Source organism: Rhinoraja longicauda, chromosome 5, assembly GCF_053455715.1.
Source record: "Rhinoraja longicauda isolate Sanriku21f chromosome 5, sRhiLon1.1, whole genome shotgun sequence".
Classification (NCBI taxonomy): domain Eukaryota; kingdom Metazoa; phylum Chordata; class Chondrichthyes; order Rajiformes; family Arhynchobatidae; genus Rhinoraja; species Rhinoraja longicauda.
In genome coordinates this window covers 47667134-47693132 of record NC_135957.1, presented here as the reverse complement: position 1 = coordinate 47693132, position 25999 = coordinate 47667134, and the positions used below count along the sequence as shown (strand labels likewise).

The 25999-nt window shown below is 36.7% G+C and overlaps 1 protein-coding gene across 1 annotated transcript; it reads right to left on the bottom strand.

Moving 5' to 3' along the window:
- Positions 1 to 255: 255 nt before the first annotated feature.
- LOC144593619 (ammonium transporter Rh type A-like) lies at positions 256 to 25188 on the bottom strand. The gene is made up of 10 exons (XM_078399474.1): positions 25009 to 25188; positions 20699 to 20885; positions 16929 to 17079; positions 15851 to 15998; positions 14458 to 14624; positions 13023 to 13160; positions 10213 to 10346; positions 7351 to 7466; positions 5235 to 5308; positions 256 to 3316 (listed from the first exon to the last, which is right to left on the bottom strand). Exons 1-10 carry the CDS (start codon positions 25181 to 25183, stop codon positions 3239 to 3241), a joined length of 1368 nt encoding a protein of 455 aa, XP_078255600.1. The 5' UTR covers positions 25184 to 25188; the 3' UTR covers positions 256 to 3238.
- Positions 25189 to 25999: the final 811 nt, after the last annotated feature.

Sequence of the window (25999 nt, the reverse complement as noted above, 5' to 3'; positions counted from 1 at the left end):
GTCCAAACTGCCAAGATGCCATGGATTCCATGCATTTTAATATTCTGGACAACAAACATTGCCCTACCCTCGCCAGTCACCTTCCAGATAATCTGGACACGATCATTTTTTTCAGATACTATCCTACAAATATAACGTGCTGAATATTCACCTGTGCTTTATGCAATTATTTTATTGGATATATTCCATGGTTTTACATGATAATATTTGAGCATGATCTCTGCAGTGATTGATAAGTACAATTTGCAGGCTATTAATAACTGTTATTCTGTAAGTAACTGTTATGAAATACTTATCATAACATAAACAAGCAGGACCTATAAGAATTAGCTGGTAGAATCTTGTCCAGAAAACTAGAATACACATCAATTACTCACATTGGTACACTTGCAATTCTTTTTTTTTCCACACTCTTTATTCTATTAAACATAAAGTATAGATTACGTTGAAGTTTTTCTCTCGTTATGGGATGCTTTCAACAAACATTTGTTATTGATATTGTAAATGGCTTTTTGCGGGCTCAATGTTAGCATTTATAAGTTTACATGATAATTAGATGCAAGCATTTGTTTAACTTGAACAACCTTTAAAAATCTAGATTTTTAAGATGCTTAAGATGCAAAGAATATTAAATACACAGTTCTATAGCCCCGGCATTCCCTCTCTCTCTATCCCTCCCCAACCCACGTCGCACTAGCTTCTGACTTTCAGCCTACAAACAGCTAACAATGGCCTGTTTCCTTTATTATAATAACTTTTTTGCATATCTTTAATTCATTGTTCTTTATCTCTCCACATCACCATCTGTATCTCTCGTTTCCCTTGCCCTAACCAGTCTGAAGAAGGGTCTCAATCCGAAACGTCACCCATTCCTTCTCTCCAGAGATGCTGCCTGTCCCACTGAGTTACTCCAGCTTTTTGTGTCTATCTTCTATATTGTAAATGTCTTGTAACATTTGAGGATAGACACAAAAAGCTGGAGTAACTCTGCGGGACAGGCAGCATCTCTCGAGAGAAGGAATGGGTGACGTTTCGGGTCAAGACCCTTCTTCAGAATATATTCTATATTCAAATAAAAAATATTTGAGGATCCATTTGTAAAATTTATGGCTGAATTTTAGAATTTGATCATTGCTTTTAATCACCAAATAAACAAATATTATCATACAGCAGGTTGCATTTTGCTAGATATATATACATATTTTCAAATCTTTATCACTGAACATTGACATAAAGGTTATTTTGTGAATGATTTGCATTGCATGAGCAAAAGAGATTGCATAGTGTACAAAGTATCATTACAATAGAGAGATTATTAAAGCTTATTTTTTTCCATAATAAGAGATTCTGTCTAGTGATATTCTTGTCTCAATTTCAAAATATCATACATCCATTTAAATCTCTGCATGATCTCATCCTAGTATTTTCTCAGTAAATCTCTTCTGGTTTTCAATCCTTGGAGAACATGTTTCTATTTACTAATGTAAACCCTGGAATTCCCTCCCTAAACTGCTTTCTAATCTCCCTTAACTGCTCTCTCCTAACATATTTCAGCCTTAGAAGATATTTGATAAAACTTTGCTCTCCTATCCCAGGTCCTAACTACTCCTAACTCTGATATATCCTTTGAGTTTGGTTTCAATTTTGAATCACATTGCACTCTTCTGAATTAACTTGAGAAAAATGTACTATGTTGAAAATGCTATACAAGTAAATTTTGTTTTTGTAAAGACCTCGTATAAAATGTTTCTGTCAACACAATGATCTCTGTCATTCTGTGCTGTTAAAATATTTAAATCCTCCCAACACACACCTTCATCCCAGAAAATATCTAGTTGTGACCTGGATAAACCCATGATCACCCATAACTCCACAATTGAACTCATCCTAAAATGCCTCATGACCCTTGCCCTCATCATGATCCTAAGCATGAGTGTTATTAACGTTCTCTTGTGGGAACTGAATATTTGCCTTGAACTCTCTACCATTAGAAATAGATAGCTCGAAATACAAATGGACTAGAGAAATGGAAAGCGCATGTCAAACAAAATTGGCAATTAAGAGTTAAACAAAGAAAATTAGGAGGTAGGAATTTAAACACAAGAGGAACAATTTAGCTGCTGATGACATACTTGAATCTTAACTCCAATGAAAAGAATTAATACTATTGCTCACCCAAATTATTTTTTCTGATTCTCTGACTTTTAGCCCTTTTTTTTATCGTTTTCAGTCAAAATGTAGTTATTTGAATTTTCTTTTATTTTGAAATGTTTGATTCATGGAGGAAAGTTTATAAAAACCAGCACCTCTTCAACACCTTGTGAAAGATGCTATTCTTTATGTGTGAATCACGTGAGTAAGGTTTTGCACGCTGTTATACTGTGAGAGAAATCACATCAATTTCTATTTTTACAGCATGATCTTTGGCCACTGATCAGGAAGCAGAACCCATGTGATTTATTTTTTCCTTGCTAATTTATTTTTGTATGTCTAATGAGCAATATGTAAAAGGAGAATATTTGGAAATTCACACACTGCTTTTCACATACTCAGGTCTTCTTGAATATTTGAGACACAATATTTTTTTGTGCTAAATACCTATTATGTAAGCCAGTCAATGTATATACAGTTAAGTCCCCTAGATATTAATAAAGTAAATAACCATCTGCTCTTTGTTGTTGGTTTTAATTACATTATTAATTCAGTCTAGAAACATAGAGAGCTCCCCTACATTTTCTTTAAAAGATAACTGCAGAGACTTTTGTTTCTGCTTGAATGCTAGACAATACCTGCAGTAACTCAACACTCCCTCAGTAGGTAATTCTTGTCGAAGATTATACTCATAGGTCTTGTATTGGTGCTGGAAGAAATCATCTGAAGGCACATATCATTGCAACTCCATCCCAAAAAGGAGAATAATGTAAAGTAAAAGAAACAAGATCCTAACAGTTTAAGAAAGATATCGGCAAAAAGAATTTTAAAGGCTGCAAATTTATGAATAAAAAAGGTGTTTTGTTTCAACACTCATATTGAGTACTTTGTTTGAATACTTTTAAATTAAGAATTTTATGAAAAGAAGGAAGGCTGAAATTTAAAATTCTGAAGTTATTTGTGGATTTTTGTGTTTTCAATTACATTTTCAATGCAAGATAAAATATGTTGAATTCACAATTAAGTACAGCTTGCAATGCTGGGTTGTTTTGGAATGTTGATAGGTTCCTTCAAAGCTCAAGCTGGATCATGCTACAGGATTACTCTTGTGTTTTCCATGTTCTGATGAAAGCAGCTCATTGTGCTCATTTTCACTGTCTGGCACCTAAGAATAAACAGAAGATTGATAACATTGAAAACAAAATGTAAAAAAGTAGAATCATGTATATGCTTTGAAACATCTGTGGTGCCGTTGACATAACTTTGCTAATACTAGTGTTGTAAGGGCAGCAAATTTTCAATTATTGTAGTTACTCCTTAGAAGCAGCTTCAGAATTTCTCTATATCTCCCGTTTAATGTGGAAATCCTGAAGGTCCTGACAGTGATTCACCACCACTCCACTGATTGTCATTTTTTGCATTGTTACATTTTATGCCTTGATGCATGAAGTATAAATAAACTACTCCATAGAGTTAGGGTTAGGTCAGTGATTTCCACCACTCACTCGTTAATCAAACAGTGCTCGTCATAAACACTCTGATCCATAGAATTGATTTTTCCAATTTACAATTTAATTCCCCAGATGATATTTTAGTTTCAAACTTAATCTCTGGTGTGTTAAAAATCTTTACTTTGTACTTGTTCAAATGTATAAAACATATGAGATTAAAGTGAGCGTTTTCTATCCTGCTTTGTTATTTGTCAGAATTCTCAATGTGACCAACTGCTCAGATAGCTGAGTAACAACACACATTGTATTGTAGGAATCTCCTTGAACTTTCATCTGACCAGGAAGGGCATTCAATATCATGTAGTTGGCAAGACCATTATGGTGATCTGCGTTTAAGCATGTCACTGCGCTGTTCACCACAATATCCAGGCAAATAATTTCAGTCCTGGGTTGAAAGATTATTGCCTGAGCTTACAAAGGTGATTTGTAATATGTTCCACTGATTCTGAAATGAAAGAAAAATGGATTATTCTGAATTATTCAGCAGGTCAGACACCACCCGTGAATGAAAAAGACAACCTTTCAGATCAAAGGAAACTCTCTCCTGGTTCTGACAAAGATCCTTTGACCCAAACCCTGTTTTTCCATTTCAGAGATGCTACCCAACCTGCTGAATGTTTCCAGAATTTTCTGTCTTTAATTCAAATTTCCAACAACTGCATTAAAAAAAAAGTTCATTTATTTCTGAAATGAAACAACTGATGGAAATGTTATTTTTAAATACTTTTTCACTTAGATTATGTCCACATTGAAATGTATCATCATGGGCAGATCTCATTATGTTAAAGCAATAAAGATCATTTCAAAGGAAAAAAACTGGATACGTGGAAATGTCAATGATTTACAATTTAAGTGCGTAGGCTGCACAGAAAATAATGGGAAACTGGCTAGTTCATGTATTGAAAAGTTGTATTTCAAGATTCTAATTAAGATGTGTTGTTCCTAGTATTAGCCGGGTTTGCTTGATATATATGTTGCAGAGTAAAGTTCAAATATAAATGTGAAAAAAGAGTAAGTGAAACCAAATATAAAATATTGTTTATCGTGTAAAGTATTAGTAAATAATTGATGTATAAAATTCCATTAATCCATAATGTAAGAATAAAAATCTAAAATTTTATTTTTCACCCAGACATAATGTCCTGAATGATGAATAGAGATGTGAACCAATACGTTAAAATAGTCTACTTTTCCGCTGCTTAATGTGGTTAAATAAAACACTTGGTTTTAGTTAAGGTACTTGACAAGGTAAAGTGCTTTTTGTATCTCACTCGGAAAGGGATTGCTTATTATATATGCAGTATAGATAAATGCCACAGTTCTCTGTGGAATATCTCCGTTTCAGGTCAGTTCACTGTCACCATAACATTTACAATTTCTTACTCATCTTTGTAAGTATTGAGGTTTGAGATTCAATACCCAAGAAGTGTGGTATAAATTTCAAAATGAGAAGAGATTAAAAACAAAATAGTGCGTCCTTTTTATGTATGGACTGTGTATAAGCAGTGAATATACATGAGAAAGGTGATTCTACTATTCTAAATTTTACTAGAAAATATTACTTTTTCATACCTCCCAATACATTTGATCATCGAAACAATTTTGGTCTGGTGGCTGTCCCCAAATTGGAATGCGAAGAATGAAACCTGTGAAAAGAGGAAATGATTTGTTCAACATGATCTTTGTGTAATAGTTATCTTTACCTTTAGAATCTTTGTTTGTCCATGTAGCAAGTAGGAAAATCTCATCATAGGATAGTTCAACTATTTCTTACCCTGCCATAATGATAATTCCAAATTCATTAATATTTGTTCTGGAATAATATTTTGCCAGATGTATTGTCATTATGATCCTTATGATTTAAGCTAATGCTACAAAAATGATTTATCAACAGCTCAATGGCTGTTTTTTTAAATTCATCTAAGATTCTGAAAAAAAATCTATATATTCTCATTCTAAACAGTTCTTACTTCATAACAACATACTGCACAATTATTGACTCCATTCAAAAATAGTTACTTACCAATTGATTTGTTAAGAAAACCTGTTTTTTAGGAGCACAGGTTAACTCCCAAAGCTGAAAACTTAGAGCAAATCTGAATTGACAATGTTACTTTTTGCAACCAAATATGCAATAGTTCACCTCCTGAAAATGAGCTCTGAAATTTAAATACAATAAACACTCCTGACTTGAACTAATACTTTTTACAATGCTCTTACTTTAGGCAGACATAAGCAATTCATATTCCCCCTTTCAGGCTATGGTGTAATAAATATGTACGACTGTTGGATCACGTAACTATAACCCAGTGATTTGATGGCTTCAGAAATATCAGGCCATGTGCTGTGTTTAAAGCTGAATGCTGAAAACATAAATATTCAATTACTTGCATCAGCAGACAGTATTCAAAATGTTAGTGATTGAATTGGTAAGTTCCTTTACCATGTAGCCAGGATCTGAATTTTTTCCCTCCAAAAGGAATCAGAAGGATATCCCTCTTTCTGTTACATTAATGTTCACATAAAAAATCAATGCAACTGTCATGATACATTGACTAATTATTGTAAATTGTTTGAAATATTATAAAACTGTTGCATAGTTTTTAGTAAAATCAATTGTCATGTCAGGTATCATGTATTGATTTGCATTGAAAAGATAGGTATAAAATAAATGTGTTGTAATTTCATAATCATTCTCACTGCAAACAAAGCACTGCAGGTTAAGGAAATCATTGGCCTAACAAAGGCTATCATCGTACATGCTGAGAGGAATATTTTAATTTTCTGCATGTTGTGCTGTTTAAGGAAAGCTCGATCAAACTTTGTTCAAATCCAATCTGGTATAATTGAATCTCTTGGTGTTTCTTAAGTAATATAAAATGGAAATCATTGAACTCATCTGAACAATATGCATTTTATTTGTGTGTTACTCACAAATGACATATCTCAGGTAGCCCAATAATACCAATGCCATTATTTTCAGCAAATCGGAAATAATTAAAAATGCTTCTAAATATCCCTAACATTCAAAAGCATTCAAAAACTGTTGAAAATGAAATCGAAGACTGAATTTTTATTATTTAACAAAAATAAAATATAACTATCTAAATCACTTAGAAACACTTTAAAATAATTACAGTTATAACCACAAATGCATATAATTAAGAATATGAAATTTATCTCATACTTGCTTGCATTTACTGAGGTTAAGATTGACAGCTTCTCCAGAACTATTGGAATTTAGACCCTACTTAACTCTGGACAAAATTAACTAATTTAACCTTCATCACATTGTAGTCAATTTATATATTACAACTGTATCTAATCAATTCATCACAAAAATTGTTCATCTATTTGTGAGTTCGCTATTTTGTGTTGCCATTTCATCATCAGATTTTTTTCTTTAATGTTGGTTTCGATAATTTGCTTGTTCAAATTTATTTATTGATTTATACCTTAAAATTAATTTAAAGCTTGTTCAACTTTAAGATGAGAACCCAGATTTAAACATTGTTTGTGAATATTGTGGAATGCATATCAAATGGGTCTTTATCTAGTAGCAAAGTCAACTTCTAGTTATGATTAAACGTCAAATAATAACATTGATAGACTGAATCATATGCACGTGTTGTACTGAAGTTAGTATTCGTGGTCATGTAAAAATGTTGGTAGTGCTTTGTTTCCTGACCTGTAATAAGTCCTCCAATGATGGCTAAAGCAATAGATGTGCCCAGTCCAGCAGCTTGGTATCCAGCCTGTACAATGGCAGTTCTCTTGTGCATTTCTGGGAAAGTTGAATAAAGGCTTGAAAAGAAAATGTTACATTTTAAAATTTGTTTTTTTTACACATTATCAGAAGTTAACAATATTCATATAAGATCAATATTCATCTATCAGAAGGTTTGAATCATAATTTTTCATTTTCACTTCCGTGTTCTGTTTAAGGTAATATTTTGGGTATTTACATGATTCTTTTTATCTCAGGGAATTAAGACATTTGGGCAATCTTTTCAGCAGAAACTGTCAGTAATAAGATCTTGAGCAGAAAAACAAAGTGCAGGAGGAACTCAGCGTGTCAGGCAGAAAATCTGTGATGGGGACGGATGGATGATGTTTTGGGTCAGGACTCTTATTCAGAATTGAGGAGTAGAGGGCGTAGAAACCTGGAAAAGAAAGGTTGGTGTGGAGAAAAGTCTGGCAAGTGATAAGTGGAAGAATTGAAGGGTCTCGACCCGAAATGTCACCCATTCCTTTTCTCCAGAGATGCTGCCTGTCCCGCTGAGTTACTCCAGCATTTTGTGTCTACCAAATGATAAGTGGATACAGATAAAGGGTCGGGGGTGATTGGCAGATGGATGGAGATAGTGACAAAGGCAAGAAATTACAAGGTGTCAAAAGAATGACAGATAAGGAAGGAAGAGGAGGAGTGATATGTAAAGCTGGAGGGAGGAATATGAGTGGATGGTTCCTGACTTAAAACGTATGTGTTTATTTCCCTCCATGGATGCTGCCTGACATGCTGAGTTCCACTTTGTTCTTTGCTCAAGATTCCAACATCTGCAGTTTCTTGTGTCTCCAGTATTAAGATCTTATGAGGTTTTTTCTCCTCAGGATGGCATGTTCTATCAGAAGTAGCATTAATGATGTAGTTCATGTAACAAATTTGATCAACCCATAAAGATGCTTAAATTTTCCATTGCTACACCCAGTTGTTCCATTTATGATTCAATCTCATACTTAGCCTGAGAGCTAGCAAAATAAATCTATAATTAAAGCCTATGGTTTTGCCATTATGCTTCCAATTCAATGTCCTTTCCTGTAGACATGGATCCGTGCCTTTCACTAAAGCTGTTGTGCAATTCCAATAGAAACACTGGGAAGAATTCCATTAGACCATAACACCATAAGATATAGAAGCAGAATAAGGCTATTCAGACCATTGAGTCTACCCTGCCATTTAGTCAGATCATGGCTGATCTAATTTTCCCTCTCAACCCTATTCTCCTGGCTTCTCTCCATAGCCTTCTCAGCCCTTCCTAATCAAGAACATATCAATCTGTGCTTTAAAAATACCCAATGCCTTGGTATCTGTGGCAATGAATTCCTTCTGGCAAAAGAAATTCCTCCACGCAGATCAGGGCAATTTTTCTAGAGAGTGCATACTTCCTCCTTCCCCACAAGGAGTGGGGAATCAGTAATTATCCATGAACTGAAATGTTACAATTTTGATCGATCTGCATTCTCAAATTTCAAGGAAAGAGTTCAATTGGCTATGCTGTTGCTATAATTTTGGTGCCCTTTATTTGCTACTAGACCAAGTGGACCCGTTGGGCCCAAACCTCTCCTGCATTGGTGCAGCACCCTCTTCTCCCCCTCTCCCCCCTTGCCCCCCTCCCCCCCCCCCCCCAGGAGATAGATTTAAACTTTAAAATGTGAATAACTTTTAAAATATAACATGGAATTCAATGAAACCTCTTTCATTAGCACCAACGGGACAACAGTGAGTAAGATGGGCCTAAAATTGTCACGCTATCGTGTACCGTTTTCACTGTAGTTCAGGAACAAACAAACAAACAAACAAGAGTTTTAGTATATATATATGTATTTCCAGAGTGTGAATTTGTGGTGCGTGTGGAATTACAGAACTAACAGCCCAAAGAAAGTTTTAAATTTACATTCACAGGTAGGAAAGAAGCCTGCTATTTTGATGTTCTTCTTCATTGCCTCCCTGTCAATACATGCTCAGTTCTGCTTAATGTTTATATACACGTCATTCATGTTGTTTCTCTCTTGGGAGTGCATTCCCCACATTCAACAACTTTTGAAGAATACTTAAAATTATCCATTCATGTATTGCTCTCTTAGCTTGAAATAATTTCTGTGATTTGTGGTGTTCCAGACATGTTATTCAGTTCAGGTTATTGGTTTATATTGAGACCACCAGCGCCACTGTGTGGTTAAGACTGGGCTGCCAAGAAGATGCCCTAGACAGCCAGCACCTCTACTGAGGCTAAAATGGAGTGGTCGGGGCAAGGCTGACACCAGTGCCTTATCCTGTTCATGGACAATGAGGGAGTGCGCCCACATACAGGCAAAGATTGAGCTGCCAGGATAACCCAGAGACTGCCAGTGCCACCTCTTCAAGCCCAAAGTTGAGCTACCAGGATAGGTCTGAGACTGCCAGCACCTCCTCTCGAGGTACGGGTGAACTGCAAAGAGAAGCCTGAGATCGCTATGCCTCCTCCTTTGAGACCAGGAATGAGCTGCCGGGATAAGCCTGAGAATGCCAAAGTCACTATCCATGATCCCTGGTGATGACGGACAGCTCCCCCATGCAGATCTGGACTTTCTTTGCACTGTAAATAAAATGTTCATATGAGTTCAACCTATTGTGACTGTCATTGTGGTCATTGCTGAACCCGGCATCATCCCTGACGCCACATTTAAATTTATCACCTAAAGGCTGTGTATTGTTTCTGATTACCTAAACCACATTCAAATTGAGGATGCAAATAATACACAATAGATTGCATTCATTGGCAGTACTCACCCATCCCCATATAATTTGTTGCTGGCCATTCCTGCTCCAATTACACCGGCTAGACCTCCAATTATTCCAGGTAAACCATGAAGATTATGTACACCACATGTATCATGCAATTTAGCTTTAGATGCTAACAATGGCTGCAATGAAAAAATAAAGAATTCAATGAGTGATTTATTTTTAAGTTAAATTTATTTCCTATATGCTTCATATGGAATTTAATATTGTTTTGGGCTTAAGACATTTTTTAAAATGAAATAAGGGCGATTGAGATAATTTTTATGCTTGTTGCATGGAAGGTAATATGCTTACACTTTTCACTGTACACATTGGCGCCGTCAGCGATGGCAGCCTCGGCAACAGTCTGTCTTTCTTTTTGTCTTTTTTGTTATTTTTAGTGTGGTTTAAAACTATGTGTTAATATTCTCTGGTTTGTTTTATGTGGGGGGTGGGGGAGGGGGTTGGGGGAAACTGTTTTCAATCTCTTACCTTGCCGGAGATGCGATTGTTTTCTGGATCGTATCTCCGGTCGCTTTACGGCCTAACATCATGGAGCTGGCAGCAATGCTCGAGACGAACTTTGAGCCCCACCGCGGGGCCGTGAACTTACCATTGGAATCTGCGATCCCTTGCCTGGGATTGACGCTCCAACCGCAGCCTGCAGATTTCAACATCGAACAGCTCGCAGTCACGGGTAGAGATTGATGTCGGGAAGCTCCAAGCCACACGAGGTTCGACCAGTCGCGACATGGGGTCCGATCACCCGCAGGGGTGCAGGGGAGCTGAATCTTCCCGATGCGGGAGCTAAATTGCCCCAACACAGAGTACTCGACCACCGGCTGCGGGAGCCAAGATCACCCCAAGAACGGAAGGTTCGAGTGCCCCGACCGCGGGAGAACAAAGAAGGGAAGAAGATTGAACTTTTTTTGCCTTCCATCACAGTGAAGAATGTGGGGGAGTCGTTGTGGTGGATGTTCATGTTAAAAATTTATTTGGGTGTCTTGTTGCTTTTTATTGGTATGACCGTATGGCAAATCAAATACCTAGTATGTTGCAAAACATACTTGGCTAATAAATTACTATTATGATTATGATTATTATGATTATGAAAACTTACACAGTGAAAGCTTTTCACTACCTCACTACATGTGACAATAAACTAAACTCAAATAAACTCAATTCAAACTCAGCTATAATCCCCACTAACATAGAATTCTTGCAATTCTCAACAACCCAGGACCATCGCCTTTGATTTCCCCCAAAATGGATTTACCAAATCCAGTGGTATGACTTGAGTTGCAAAAAACCTCAAACGACATGCTGAGGAAGCTTTGCCTCAAAATGTCCCTGAAAACGTTGACACCCAGCAGAGAACCCAGCCTCTTACTTTGTCACCTGCAAAGCTCTGTGTGTCTCTTAATCAATTTGTCTGACATACAAAGGCAATTAAAGTGAAGTTAATTAAAAAAAACTTTAAAATTATGAAGTAGTTTTATTACTTTAAAAATATTACGGTACTTAAAATTGAACTGAACCGAAATTACTTTAAAAACATTTATTTTTCATTTTGCTTTATATTTGCAAACCCACATAACCATTGAAATAATGAACTCTCGATTTCTGTGCCAGGATCTTGTGGAGCCAAGGAACAGAGCAAACTGAAAGAATCAGTATTCTCATTCTCACAATAAGTGAGGAAATGTCTGCATAGGTTAATGTCTGTGCAGAAATCCAGGTCTTGATTCCACTGTAGATAAAAGTGGTTCTGAAGATTTGCTCACCATGACTTAACTCAAAGCATTCACATTTACCGTAAAAGTTCTTTGTGGAATGAGTGAAGTTGTGATTAAATGATAATAAAGACATAAAGAAGATTTAAAATGTTGAAAGAACATGGCAGACTAGTCAGTGGAAGGTACATTGTCTGGGTTTTACCTGAAACCATGAAAAATGTGTTGAAAATTGGAAAAGTTCTATATTGGTGGGGGTTCTACTAAGCTGAATTTCATAGAAACATAGACATAGAAACATAGAAAATAGGTGCAGGAGTAGGCCATTCGGCCCTTCGAGCCTGCACCGCCATTCAATATGATCACGGCTGATCATCCAGCTCAGTAACCTATACCTGCCTTCTCTCCATACCCCCTCCATATCAATTTCAGTTGACTTTAGTTGAGTCTAGTTTATTATCACTTGTACATTGAAAAGCTTTCACTGTGTAAGCTTTCAATGTACAGTGAAAAATGTAAGCATATTTCCTCCCATGCCACAAGGATCAAAATTATCTCACCTTCCTTATATCATTTTTTTAATGTCAGCATTGAACTTAAGCAGAAAATGCTAGAAATATTCAATAAGGAAGACAGCTTCAAAATTCTGAAAACAATTGTATTCCTCTCTACAGATGCTGCCCAGCTTGGTGAGTGTTCCAGCATTTTTCTGTTTTATATTTCAGATTTACAGATTGTGTATTCCTTATTTTTACTTCCTTGATTTTCTCACAGTTTTCTTCCACCATTCTCTTTAAATTTTATGCTGGAATTATGCTGTCTTAAATACATTGTGCTGGAGTAACTCAGCGGGACAGGCAACATCTCTGGAGAGAAGGAATGGGTGGCCTTTCGGATCGAAACCCTTCCTCAGTTACTCCAGGATTTTGTGTCTATCTTCGTTTTAAACCAGCATCTGCAATTCCTTCCTACACTAATGCAATCCATTTCTGCCTCAACTTTATACAAGGAGAGATCTTCCATGAGCAACTATTAACAAACATTTTCCCAAAAATTGAAGCTCAATAGTAAAAAATCAAGACCTACTGTTAGATATTTAAATCCAATTGTCGATACTATTCCAGCAGTAAATCCAATCAGTAGACTTCCATAAGGAAAGATCATCATGTCAGCAGAGGTTCCAGCAGCTACACCACCTGCCAGAGTCGCATTCTGTATATGAACCTATACAAGGGAATATAAACACAATGCTTCAATTGGAAAAAAATCAAGACAGGGGGATTCAGGAATTGTGTCTTTCCACATACCTACCCTCTTAACCACCAACCCCAACCACTCACAATCAGACACGTATATCTTCTCGCCCTGAACCCCTTCCAGTCAATCCCACTCTCTCCTGCCTCATCACACTTAATTTAGCTGTCCCGATGTTCTGTTCGCCTCTCTAAAACCTCAGGTACAGTCCAGCACCAATCTGGCCTCTCTACTTCTCTTTGCCAAATTCCAGTTGCCCAAGCCCTTTAGCACTGTGCCCAACACTTTTAGCTCCCAATGCACCACCCACCACTTAAAACTCATTCCTACTCTGACATTGCACAATCAAATAGTTTACAGTGGGAACACTGGTCCTTAGACTGGCCATGCTCTTCTTAAATCACTCTTGGTTTCTTGATAAGGTTCCACTGAGAGGGCAACAACTAATTCTGTCAATTCACATTATATTTGATAATTGAATTTCCATGCTTATGATCTAGACACAAAATGTTAAACAAACTGATAATCCTCATCTTCTCTATATTAACAATGGATCTTAACACATTTAAAATACAACTTTGACATATTTTTAATTAATATCACCATTAATTTACGTTCTTAAGTTGTACTCCACAAATTTGAAGACTGATACTTTAAAAAAAACAATCTTTATAGGTGCTGCTTCGCCATTAGTATTACCCCATGCTTAATTTTAAAACTGTAAAATATTGCAATGTTTAACTGACATATATAGAAGTAAATTTTCTTCTGTTAGAAACTATAACCACATAGCCCAGACACGTTTTCTCATATTCATTATGACTTTCCTCCCTAAATACCCCAGAATTGTCGTTTCGCGTGGGTTTTCTCCAAGATCTTCGGTATCCTCCCACACACCAAAAGTGTAGCGGTTTGTCAGTTAATTGGCTTTGTATAAATGTAAATTGTCCCTAGTGTGTATAGATAATGTTAATGTGCGGGGATCGCTGGACGGTGCGGACTCGGTGGGTCGAAGGGCCTGTTTCCGCACCGTATCTCTAAACCTAAAAACTAAAAACTAAATTTGCAACTGCTAGGCTTTTGAAAAGGATGAGCATTGTTTGTGATTAATAGCTATGAAGTTTTACTTCAACTAATAAAAGAATGACAAGCATAAGGTCAATGAATCAAATAAGGAAGGGATCCTCCAACACAAGATATCCTTAACGGAGAAGATTAATGTGTCAGTAAATGTAACAAAATGAACAGAAACAAAACTTATTCTTACCATGTCTAGCTTTCCATTCTTATCGAGCAAGCAGGAGAGAGCATAAACTGTCAGCACACATGCAGCTAGTGAGTAATAAGTGTTGATGATAGCTCTGTACTGCCCATCTGGAGACTCTACAATGGCAGAGTTAAAGCTTGGCCAAAACATCCATAAGAATATAGTACCTGAAAAAAATCCACACAGGAAGCTCTAGTCATGTTGAAGCTTTTAAAATGAATACTTGGCACTGGAAACAGAAATTTTAAAACTATTGGCTACATTTACAGACCAAAGAGTGACATATTATATTTGTGTACATGTCTGAGTGAGGGTTTCAACCTGAAATGTCACCTATTCCTTTTCTCCAGAGATGCTGCCTGACCCACTGTCAATCCAGCTTTTTGTGTCTATCTTCGGTTTACACCAGCATCTACAGTTCCTTCCTACACATTATATAGAAAAATATGTACCAAAAAACCTAACTGCAGAAGAACCTTTAGCATTTACTGTTGCATAATTATGTAAATCACTGTGTCATCGCTATCTAGAGAGATCTGCTTGCACCACATATTGAAAGATTCACCATTTCAATCTATGAATCTTGTTTAAATAAACAATTGATTGGTGGAGGTCAGGTTTCAAACTAACTCCAGGAAAACCTCACTGGCTGTCGCAGCTGTGACTGCATTTTGAAATTTCTGAAAATGCTTGACATTCTCCCAATTGATTTTGGTGGGGCTGTTGTCCTTGCACCAGACTTAATCCAAGCACGTGCTCAGCCAGAAAAGTATCCATTCTGTGACAAATAGTAGAAGGTGTTGCTGCAGGTTTAAGTCAGCTTTTGAGATTTGTCCAGTTGAGTCTTCAGAAGTGCCTGGCCCTGGGTGGAAGAATTTCCCCACAGCATTGAGCAGGATCTTACTGAGAAATGCTGGGTATGCTATGCTGAACTGCTGATATATCTTGGAGACACAAGTGACGACAGATGCTGGACTCTGGGGTAATAAACAATATGCTGGAGGAACTTAGCATGTCAAACAGGAAAGGAATGATGATGCAGGGTTTTGACTCGAAGCATCGACTATTCATTTCCATCCACAGATGCTGGTCCACCTGCTAAGTTCTTCCAGCAGATTGTTTGTTGCTGATATTATCTTGATGTAAGTAAAGTACAGACCAGGATTCTCAGATAAATGCGGAACCTGCCAAACTTGCTAGCCACTCTTTGCTGATGATTTCCTATTGCCACATAGAAGCAAACTATTCCACATTTTATATCACATCTAGGATGTCCGTCCCCCTGCACTTCATGGACACTGAGGGTTTGCTGTAATGTAAAATGCAGATCATGTGTTCTAGAACAAACAAGACCTGCAATTTGTATTGATGTGATGGATACACTTTTACTTACCAATCATAGCAAATAAATCCGAGTGATATACAGACCCTTCATTTTCTTGGTGGTCTTGCAAACCTGGCCTGTGTAGGACTCGAGCCACAACCAGTCCAAAGTATGCACCAAATGCATGAATAGTCATTGATGCACCAACATCTTTGGCCTGTAAAAGATTCAAATATTATCTGCATATCTGAATTGGTTAAAGTGCACAGAACTCCAAATTATCTATACCATGTGAAAAACAATCAATAGGATTTTTTAATGATTTGATTTTGTTATTTGATTTATTTAATGCATGCACACAATACTTTAACTTGATGAAGCACCCTGAAATAATACTTTTCACAAAGTCATAGAATGGCATTGCACAGAAGAAAGCTATTTTATGCAGTGTGGCTGAGCAGTCCAATTCACAATGTTGCTTTTCCCTGCAACCCAGAGTATTGATCCGTTACCTTTTCCAAAGTTCTGATTGAATCTATTTCTGACACCCTTTCAGGAAGTGCAGTTCAGATCTTAACAGTTCTATGTCAATTTTTATCTCTCCCTTGGTTCTTTTGCAAATTATTTTAAATCCGTGTTCTCAAGCTACCAATATATTTTCTGCTGGATATAGTTTCTCCTTAAAACGTCATGATTTTGTACACCATAATTATAGTTCACCTTTGCTGCTTTAAGGAATAATTCCAGTTTACCTAATCCCGCCATATAACTAATATTGTTAATTCCTTGCACTGTTCAAATAAATATTTTCTGGGCCTTCTCTAATACCTTTAATGTTCTCCCAGAATTCCCCCGATGTACCCTGATTAATTATATAAGACATATATGTATTTCTGCCATTTGTTGCTTGTTATATAGTTATGGATATTATGTGCTTTCAGCTTTCTCAATTGGTCCATCCACATTTAAAATGAATGTAGTTATATCCCCTAAAAATATTATTTCTTCCAGAATCCTAAATTAAATCAAAACTTTCATCACATGATTTCTTTCTCCCAATATATTTAATGTTCCTTCCAGTCTACGATACCTTCTGCATTTGCCATTTTATACTCTTTCTCTTGAAGAAATTTAGAATAATACATACCATCAGGGTCTCAGTAACCAGATACTCATTGAAAGAAAATATTGTAATCTCCAACAAAGTCATGACCAGAAGCTGGACTGGACTAGTCTTCCCCAGGACTGCTCCAAATGAAATCAGCGCCGTTGCTGTGCTGAAGTCTGCATTGATTAAGCTAGGGAACAATAATATTTATTATATTTTTCAATGTTCTGAGTTAATTTCAACAAATATTAGTTTATTGATACCACTATCATAATTATCACTGGAGGCAACTATTGTTTGCTGGAGCTCTGATTGAGTTGGCTCAAATATGCCCAAATATGGCTCAAATATGCTTTTATTGTTGGACTGTGTTTTGGGAGTTTTTTGGGGTTGTGTAATTTTAATGCTTATTTAATGCTTTTATTGTTGGACTGTGGGTGACTGAATTTCGTCCAATATTGGATGACAAATAAAGCTATCTTGAATCTTGAATCTCTTGAATCTTGAATAGCCTTTTGTAGTATATGCAAACAATGCAAACATCTTCCTAACACTGGAAATATCCAGAACCAGCTGACCATGGCTTCAATCAGCAGACATAATCCAATCCACCCCATCCCGCCAAACATCCAACCCAACTCTTTCACCAGCAGTTCTATTCAAAGATATTGGTACCTATTTGTTGATGACTGGTTTCTGTTGACTTAGCCACAATTCTACACACGCTTTTAGTATTTTTGAAGCTGTTAGTCTATGGAGTGTTGTGCCTGTCATCCTCAATGAAAAGAGACATTGGCCACTAGACACTGTCAGTTACACTAAGTGCTGTTAATGGAGTTGTCTACTACGTTGACACTGGAAAAAATGCGCGCATAGTATTCAGCAAGGGTGAAGGGTCGGTAAAAATTCCACAACTTTGTACACAGGTTTTGTGACAGGGCTGCCAATGCACCGGGTATTCCATCGTGCTTTCCCATTAACTTCCTTCTTTAGACTTTTCCATTACATTTTCTGCCTGAATCATCTGCAGCAGAACTCATTTGTAAACGTGCCTTTGGGGAAGGGGCAACTGTACTAACCTTGCTTCCCTGATGTTACAATAGACAATAGACAATAGACAATAGGTGCAGGAGTAGGCCATTCGGCCTTTCGAGCCAGCACCACCATTCAATGTGATCATGGCTGATCATTCTCAATCAGTACCCCGTTCCTGCCTTCTCCCCATACCCCCTGACTCCGCTGTCCTTAAGAGCTCTATCTAGCTCTCTCTTAAATGCATTCAGAGAATTGGTCTCCACTGCCTTCTGAGGCAGAGAATTCCACAGATTTACAACTCTCTGACTGAAAAAGTTTTTCCTCATCTCCGTTCAAAATGGCCTACCCCTTATTCTTAAACTCTGGCCCCTGGTTCTGGACTCCCCCAACATTGGGAACATGTTTCCTGCCTCTAACGTGTCCAACTCCTTAATAATCTTATATGTTTCGATAAGATCCCCTCTCATCCTTCTAAATTCCAGTGTATACAAACCTAGCCGCTCCAGTCTTTCAACATATGACAGTCCCGCCATTCCGGGAATTAACCTAGTAAACCTACGCTGCACACCCTCAATAGCAAGAATATCCTTCCTCAAATTTGGAGACCAAAACTGCACACAGTACTCCAGGTGCGGTCTCACTAGGGCCCTATACAACTGCAGAAGGACCTCTTTGCTCCTATACTCAACTCCTCTTGTTATGAAGGCCAACATTCCATTGGCTTTCTTCACTGCCTGCTGTACCTGCATGCTTCCTTTCAGTGGCTGATGCACTAGGACACCCAAATCTCATTGTAAGTCCCCTTTTCCTAACTTGACACCATTCAGATAATAATCTGCCCTCCTATTCTTACCACCAAAGTGGATAACCTCACACTTATCCACATTAAACTGCATCTGCCATGCATCCGCCCACTCACACAATCTGTCCAAGTCACCCTGCAACCTCATAGCATCTTCCTCACAGCTCACACTACCACCCAGCTTTGTATCATCTGCAAATTTGCTAATGGTACTTTTAATCCCTTCATCCAAGTCAGTGTTAGACAAATCAATATGTATGATAGGTTTTTGGTCATGAGTGCTACACTTATTGATGGCTCCATCTATTCTTGATTAACCTAATAGCCCACATTAAATGTTAAATGTTCAGTAAATGCAAGTCTGTTCAATGTAGTCTGAAGAAGGGTCCCGACCTGAAACATTACCTCCCCAGGTTCTCCAGAGACGCTGCTGACCCGCTGAGTTACTCCAGCACTGTCCTTTCTTTCAATAAATGCAAAATTTGGTTAAAATGATGTCCCACAAGGGTGGGTCGCAATATTGCAGAGGATGCAGAGAGGCTGCAAAGAGATGCAGCCAGTTTATATGAATGCATAAGCACATGGTAGATGGAATACACTGTGAAAAAATATGAACTCGTCGACATAGATAGGGAAAATAGGAACATGAATCAATTTTTAAACCATGGTAGAATTGAACAGTTATGTTCAGAGGAACCCTGGTGTCCTAATGCAAAGAACAGTGACTAACTTTAATAACACGGAAAGATTGCATCTGGAATATTGTGTACACATTTGGTCTACCTAATTAAGAATGGATAATCCTGGAACTGCAGCAATTTAAACCCTTGGATCATGGTTTTAAGTAGTGAAGAGTGAAAAGTAGATTGGTTCTGGACACTTTTAGGTTTAAAATGAGTTCAAAATATTCTTATTGAAATATATGAAATTCTTAAAGGGGATGGCAGCACCAGAGACCCTGGTTCGATCCTGACTACAGGCTTTGTCTATGCATTCTGTCACGTGAGACTGGTTATTTTTCTCCAGGTGCTTCGATTTTCTCCTACATCCCAAAGATGTTCAGGTTTGCAGATTAATTGGCTTCTGTAAAAGTTGTCCCTAGTGTGTAGGATAGAACTAGTATATGGGTGATCATTGGTCAGCACAGACTCAGTGGGCCGAAGGGCCTGTTTCCACTGTATCTCTAAAACTAAACTAAATTAGATGTGGGATTAGATGTGCTTCCCTTGTTTGTCTAAAACCAGAGCTAGTAGTCTCAGAGTAAATAGTCACCTATTGGGGACAAAGATGAGAAGATATTTCTTCATCCAAAAGGTAATGAATCTCTGGAATTCTCTACCGACGAGATCAGAAGAATCTCAGCTGGTTAGTATGTTTAAGGTAGATAATTCTCTCACATTGAAAGTATCATGAATTTGGGATTAGTGCATGAAAGTAGAGAATTTTGCATGAAATGTTGGACCAGGAAGACGAAATTGAATGGACAACTCCTCCTTCTTTGCCTTATGTTCTTATATTTACCACTACTTGAAGTTTAAGCGATGTGGAGTTGGCTTTATTCTTTTAAAATAAATTTCTCTGCCAACAGCTGCTGGGGACTTCAATGTACCACGCAACAACATTACATTTCAATTTCTGTAGCCAATTACTCATAGGTATTTGAATTATCATCAAAGGACAAATTAGCCTTATTGTAGACTAAAACTAAAGCTAAGTTTAGAGGGCGGATTAATCATTTGTCTTCACTGCTGAGTTCCCAAATTTGGGAAATCAGAGGCAGAGATCTTTAGTATTTTGCAGCATTTAATTGTATTTAATTTAATTGCACTTTGGTAAGTGGCATTTACCACCTGATCCAGTGTAGTGTTCCAGCAATATATTTAGAAAATATATCATAATATAATATAACTATCTTTAGAGCTTTAATGTAAATGCTCTTTTAGCAATTACTGAATAAAAAGATTAAACATACGTGAAAATGTTGACTTTGATTTGTCCATCTTGGGAATGGTGCAACCAGCCTTGCATCAGTGTGCCCCATTGAAGACCAAAGGCAGCAATGAGTAAATTAAATCCCACACTGCTGAAGCCATATTTCTTCAAAAAGGTCATTAGAAAGCCAAATCCAACAAAGATCATGACGTGCACATCCTGGAAACCTGAATAAGAAACACATATTTATCACCATCTACTTAGCCTAAAAAACATGAAATTGAAAACATACTGAAAAACATTTTCAGGGCAGCTTTCCTAAGTTCTTTTGTCTTTATGTTGGATGAGCCATGTATTTAAATTGCATTGTACCTACCCAAGTCCAGGAGGTTGCTTTCTTGCTTTTGCGCTCAAAACTTTCAGGCTGCTATTATGGATGAACTACCAGAGGGAACCAAAGTCTTTTCTTAGGATCCAGAGATCCTTCAGTTTGAAGGAAGTTTTGTTCTGCCCACAATTGAGGAAACCAATCTAAGAAAGGTGAAAATGCTAGAAACACCTAAGGGAAAGAGTCCTTATTCTGAAACGTTAAGTCCGTTTCCCTTTCCACAGATACCAGCAGGTTGGCAGTGTTTCCCAGCATTTTCTGTTTTTATTTCAGGTTTCCATCATCTGCAATTTTTTCATTTTCAAACCTTTCTGAGAATCAGTAAAGTAAAAAGAAGTCTTCTTAGAAGTAAGAAGAAGTCCTGATATAGGGCCCCGACCTGAAATTTCGACCATCCTTTTGCTTCCATAGCTGCTGCACAATTTTTTGAATTCCACCAGTATTTTGCCTTTGCTTCAGATTCCAGCATCTGCAGTGTCTTGTGTCTCTGAGGAGGATCCTCGTTTTTGATTTGAATTGCTGTATGTGATCTACATGGCACATGCACATATACAGGCAAAATCAAGAGGGAACCATATGGATATTGGGTTAATATCCTGGATTCCTGACACTAACAATGAAGTTTGAGAACATGACACAAGGTAGGCACAAAATGCTAGAGTAACACAGCGGGACAGGCAGCATCTCTGGAGAGAAGAAATGGATGCCGTTTCGTGTCGAGACCCTTCTTCAGACTGATGTCAGGGGAGTGTGCAGGACAGAGATAGAATGTAGTGGGAGACAGTAAGACTGGTGGGAGAAGTGGGAAGGGGGATGGGATGGAGAGAGAGAGAGAAAGCAAGGGTCTACATGTCTTCATGACATGTTCTGCACTGGTTTGAGAAGCTAGTATATCACCTCCTCTGAAAAACTATTAGGAATGGGCAGTAAATTCTGAACATACCAGATATGGTCATATCTCCCCAAAAAAAGAGACTGCTTCATACTAAGAAGTCCACAGGGGGGCGATGTGGTATAAACTCTGCAGGCTAATCTGACTCTCCATGTGAAGCTATGATTTATCCGTTATGCCTTGACAGTTATTTGGCAAATGAAATTATTTTCTAAAATAATATTACTCTTATTTTGATAGCTGCCTTTAAGTTACAACAAAGTTTACAAATGCCATTCACTATCACCATTCCTGGATATGGGGACCACTAAATGGTACTCCAGTTAAATTTCTAAGAATAAATTTACAGTTTACAATATTAAACCATATAATTGCACAATTCACCCAGTCTGAATCATTATCCAGTGAATTGAACACATATTAAATATATAATTTCACAATGTGCAAAATTAGATACAATTTGTTCAGAGGGAGATGAATAGATGAGTTTCATCTTGGGCTTTATTTATAACCCAATTTTATACAACAATACTGAAAGATGTTCATTAATTGTTCACTGTAGTTAAACCCTATCTGGAATTTAGTTATCTCCAGATAAATTTGCTCAAACTTTACTCAAATTGCAAATGATGTCCTCCTTATCCAGTGGAGAGACAGTGATGACTACATATCTTACAGCTCTTGTCCCGTACTAGAATCTGCTATTGTATTCTGAAGTGGGGAAATTCTCATTCCCTCTTCCCTTTGAGTTAATTAATAAATAGAGAAAATGCCAAATGCAGGCAAACAGCATGAGGATTACCAATCAGAAAATCTATCAGAATTGGCTTTAATGAAGTTCTGGGTTCTTTCCGTTATTGTAAAATATCTGCAGCTTTTGCACATTTGTTCAGCTTGCAAGAAATTTAATGCACACCAGTTTACAATGTAGAAAATGAACCTTGGTCATTTAATTTTGACCATGTTGGGAATTTCTATAGATTCTGAGAACGAGATAATAAAATTCTGATCTTTGGTCACTTTTATGACATTAGTTGGAATTGCCCAGCAGTCAGTTCTATTATTGTTTATAAAAAGATATGTGGTATATAAAAGGTATGAAAAGGCAGAGAAAACAAAATCTAAAGACGTTGGTGAATGCAACTGCAATAAATCTCTGATAATTCTCCATTGGAACCTTAGTAGTGCTGGCCTTGCAGATTTTCCACATTGTTGAACATTACCCCTAACATTATCCAAATATATCGATGGTTTTATATGTTACATAGTGGTATAATCATTTTTTTCAGTGATTCCAGTGAGATTAAAGAGAGCAAGAAGTATACCAGCACCATGGACTATGGCTCTGGTTATAGAGCTATGATTCATGATCCTTGATGTTCTGGATCCCTACCACAAGTCTCGCCACACACCCGGCCACCAGTCTAGAACCCAACCCTGCTGCACTCTGGACCTGTGGCACTCTTGACCCTGGTCCACATTCCACATTAATAGGTGTTCCAGATCAGGATTTCCATACATATGGATGCCAGATTGTCAGGGTTTTACTACATATCCCGTTAGCTCCATGTATATTCCCTATACGATGTTTGATAAGAAAGCAGTCAAAATATTATGCAACACCTTCCTTCGTTCAACTTTTTAAAATGTTTAGGTTACAAAAAAACACAAATATAGAACATGATTTCTTCCACCACATACAATTAAATACAATTTTTGGTAATTACCATTTATATTATACCACATGATTGGTTCAAATTGCAAAATATTCTGTTCTGTCACAGTCTGCCTTAATAAGAGGTAGTACCAAGAAATCTATCACAAACTTCAGCTATATACATTAAAAGTTATAGTGTATCAGAGAGCATTTCAGTGAATATTTAAATTTTTGGATAAATCGTTTTAACTTCACTCTCATTGTTTATTTTCTTAGAAACAATGTTAATACCTTATTGACACCAATAAATTCCTGAAAAAATTGTATTTTCCACACAGAAGATCCATATAGATGCTAAGAACATGATAATTTGTAACTTCTTACTTAACGTGTTGACAGTCTGTAGAACCAGCTCTATTTTTTACCCCATTGAAATAAAAAACATAAACACGTGTGGATTCCACAAAGTGCAGACAATGCCTTTTGTTGAATGGAATCACAATTTCTCAATTCATAGTAAAGAATATATTTGGGGGAAACATTTAAATCTAGGCTGATCTCGTTTATGAATTTTGAAACAAAACATTTGGGTACAAATCTAGACGTTGCTAGAAATACACAAGTAACAATTATGATCTGAAATCGGAAAAAGGTAGGTAATATTTTAAATACGCTTATATTTTAGGATGCTGACAGTTGTTCGGCCATTTTAAGCATTCATTGTTTTAGTTTTAAAGTTTTAGTATTTCACAAATCAACTTTTGTCTCCAATTTGTAAATTGAATATTTCTAAAAAACAAAAACAATTTGAAACTGACTTAAAATATTAACCTCATGGAATTTAGTTAGGATTCGGATGATTGCGGTTGTTTCTCTCTAATTTAAAGCTCCACTTGCTTTTTAGAATTGAACACTTTCATGCAGCTATCAATTTAGGCAGAGTTATAGATAAAATTGAACCCGCCTTTGCGTTAAATTTTGTTAGACGTAAGAAAAAAAGTAAGTAAACTAATTCAATTTAAAAACAGTAAACATATGCAGAAATATTCAGCAAATCCCCATTGTTCTGAATGCATTACTCTTCCATCTGATGAATGTCTTTGCAGTACTTTGAATACAACATGAACACATATAATGGAAATAATGCTTCCTTTCCATTCAATTTTATAAATGTACTCCATTAATAATATAATGAAAGTATTAACGTTGAAGTATACAAATAATTGAATTTATCCAAATATTCTAAATGTTAGATTTATATTCAGAGCCTTTGGCTTTACGTTTTTCTACATGGAAAATGTAGAAAAACATACATCTTCCAATTTAACTGGAAAGCAAATAATGCAGAGCAAATGCATGTCATTGCAATAAATAGCAAAATAAACATATTCTGTTTGCTTTAGATATACTCACTTGGATATAGTTTATATAACACCTCTGTTGCGTTTGTGTTTTTAAAAGCAATTCTCGAATCAGCTCCATCATCATATGTGACAAAAATTCCATATAAAAGAATAATAACAATTTCCAGCGTTATTGCCAGGATAGGAAACTTCAAACGCATGTTGGTAGAGTAGGATGTAGGCATCACACACTTTGCCGTCTCAATAAACTTTCTGAGATACACTGCTTGAATTTAAACGTGTTTTTTTTTACAAACTGTAAGCCAATGACAGGTAGTTCACTCCCATTGCAAAAGGGTGGGATTAATAGGCAAATGTCCAATGCCTTTATCTACTGTGTTGGGTGCTGTAATTTTGTAAAATTTTGACAGAAAATACATTATTACTTGTCTAGTTTCTAAAGAATGATGTTGTGCTCCCAGGAATATGGTAAAAAATTTATGTAAGAAACTGACTGCTTCAACAATTTGCCAGGAATGTAGAAAAAAAAACTAAGGATATAATAGTGGCTTCATGTAATGCGTTTACAGAGTTGTAGATAATTGTAAAATTCAAGATCAAGTAATTTGAAATGCAAGACTAAAATGCTAATTGTACAGAGGACCAAAAACAAAGTTCTGCTTCGAGGCATAAAGTGAATTAGCATCTCTACACAGAGTGAGCTCTCCTGTTCACTGGAAAAAGAACTGCACAATAACTAATTTATATCTACCCCTTGGATATTTTATTTAGTTCATCTAGCTTTTTAAACCAATTATCTTATCAAACCATCAATGCATCTCATGAGAATTCAGGAGGAAACTCTTTACACAGAAAATGGCTGGAACATGTAACTCACAACCGCAAATAATATTTGAGATGAATAGCATGGATAAGCTTTGAACTCAAAAAAGACTATTCCATTTCAGTAGCAAGTAAAAAATAATAAGCAGAATTTTACTGAGAGAGAATAATGTTACATTGTGGTTAGGTCAATGGAACTTCAAAAATTGGCTGTCAAA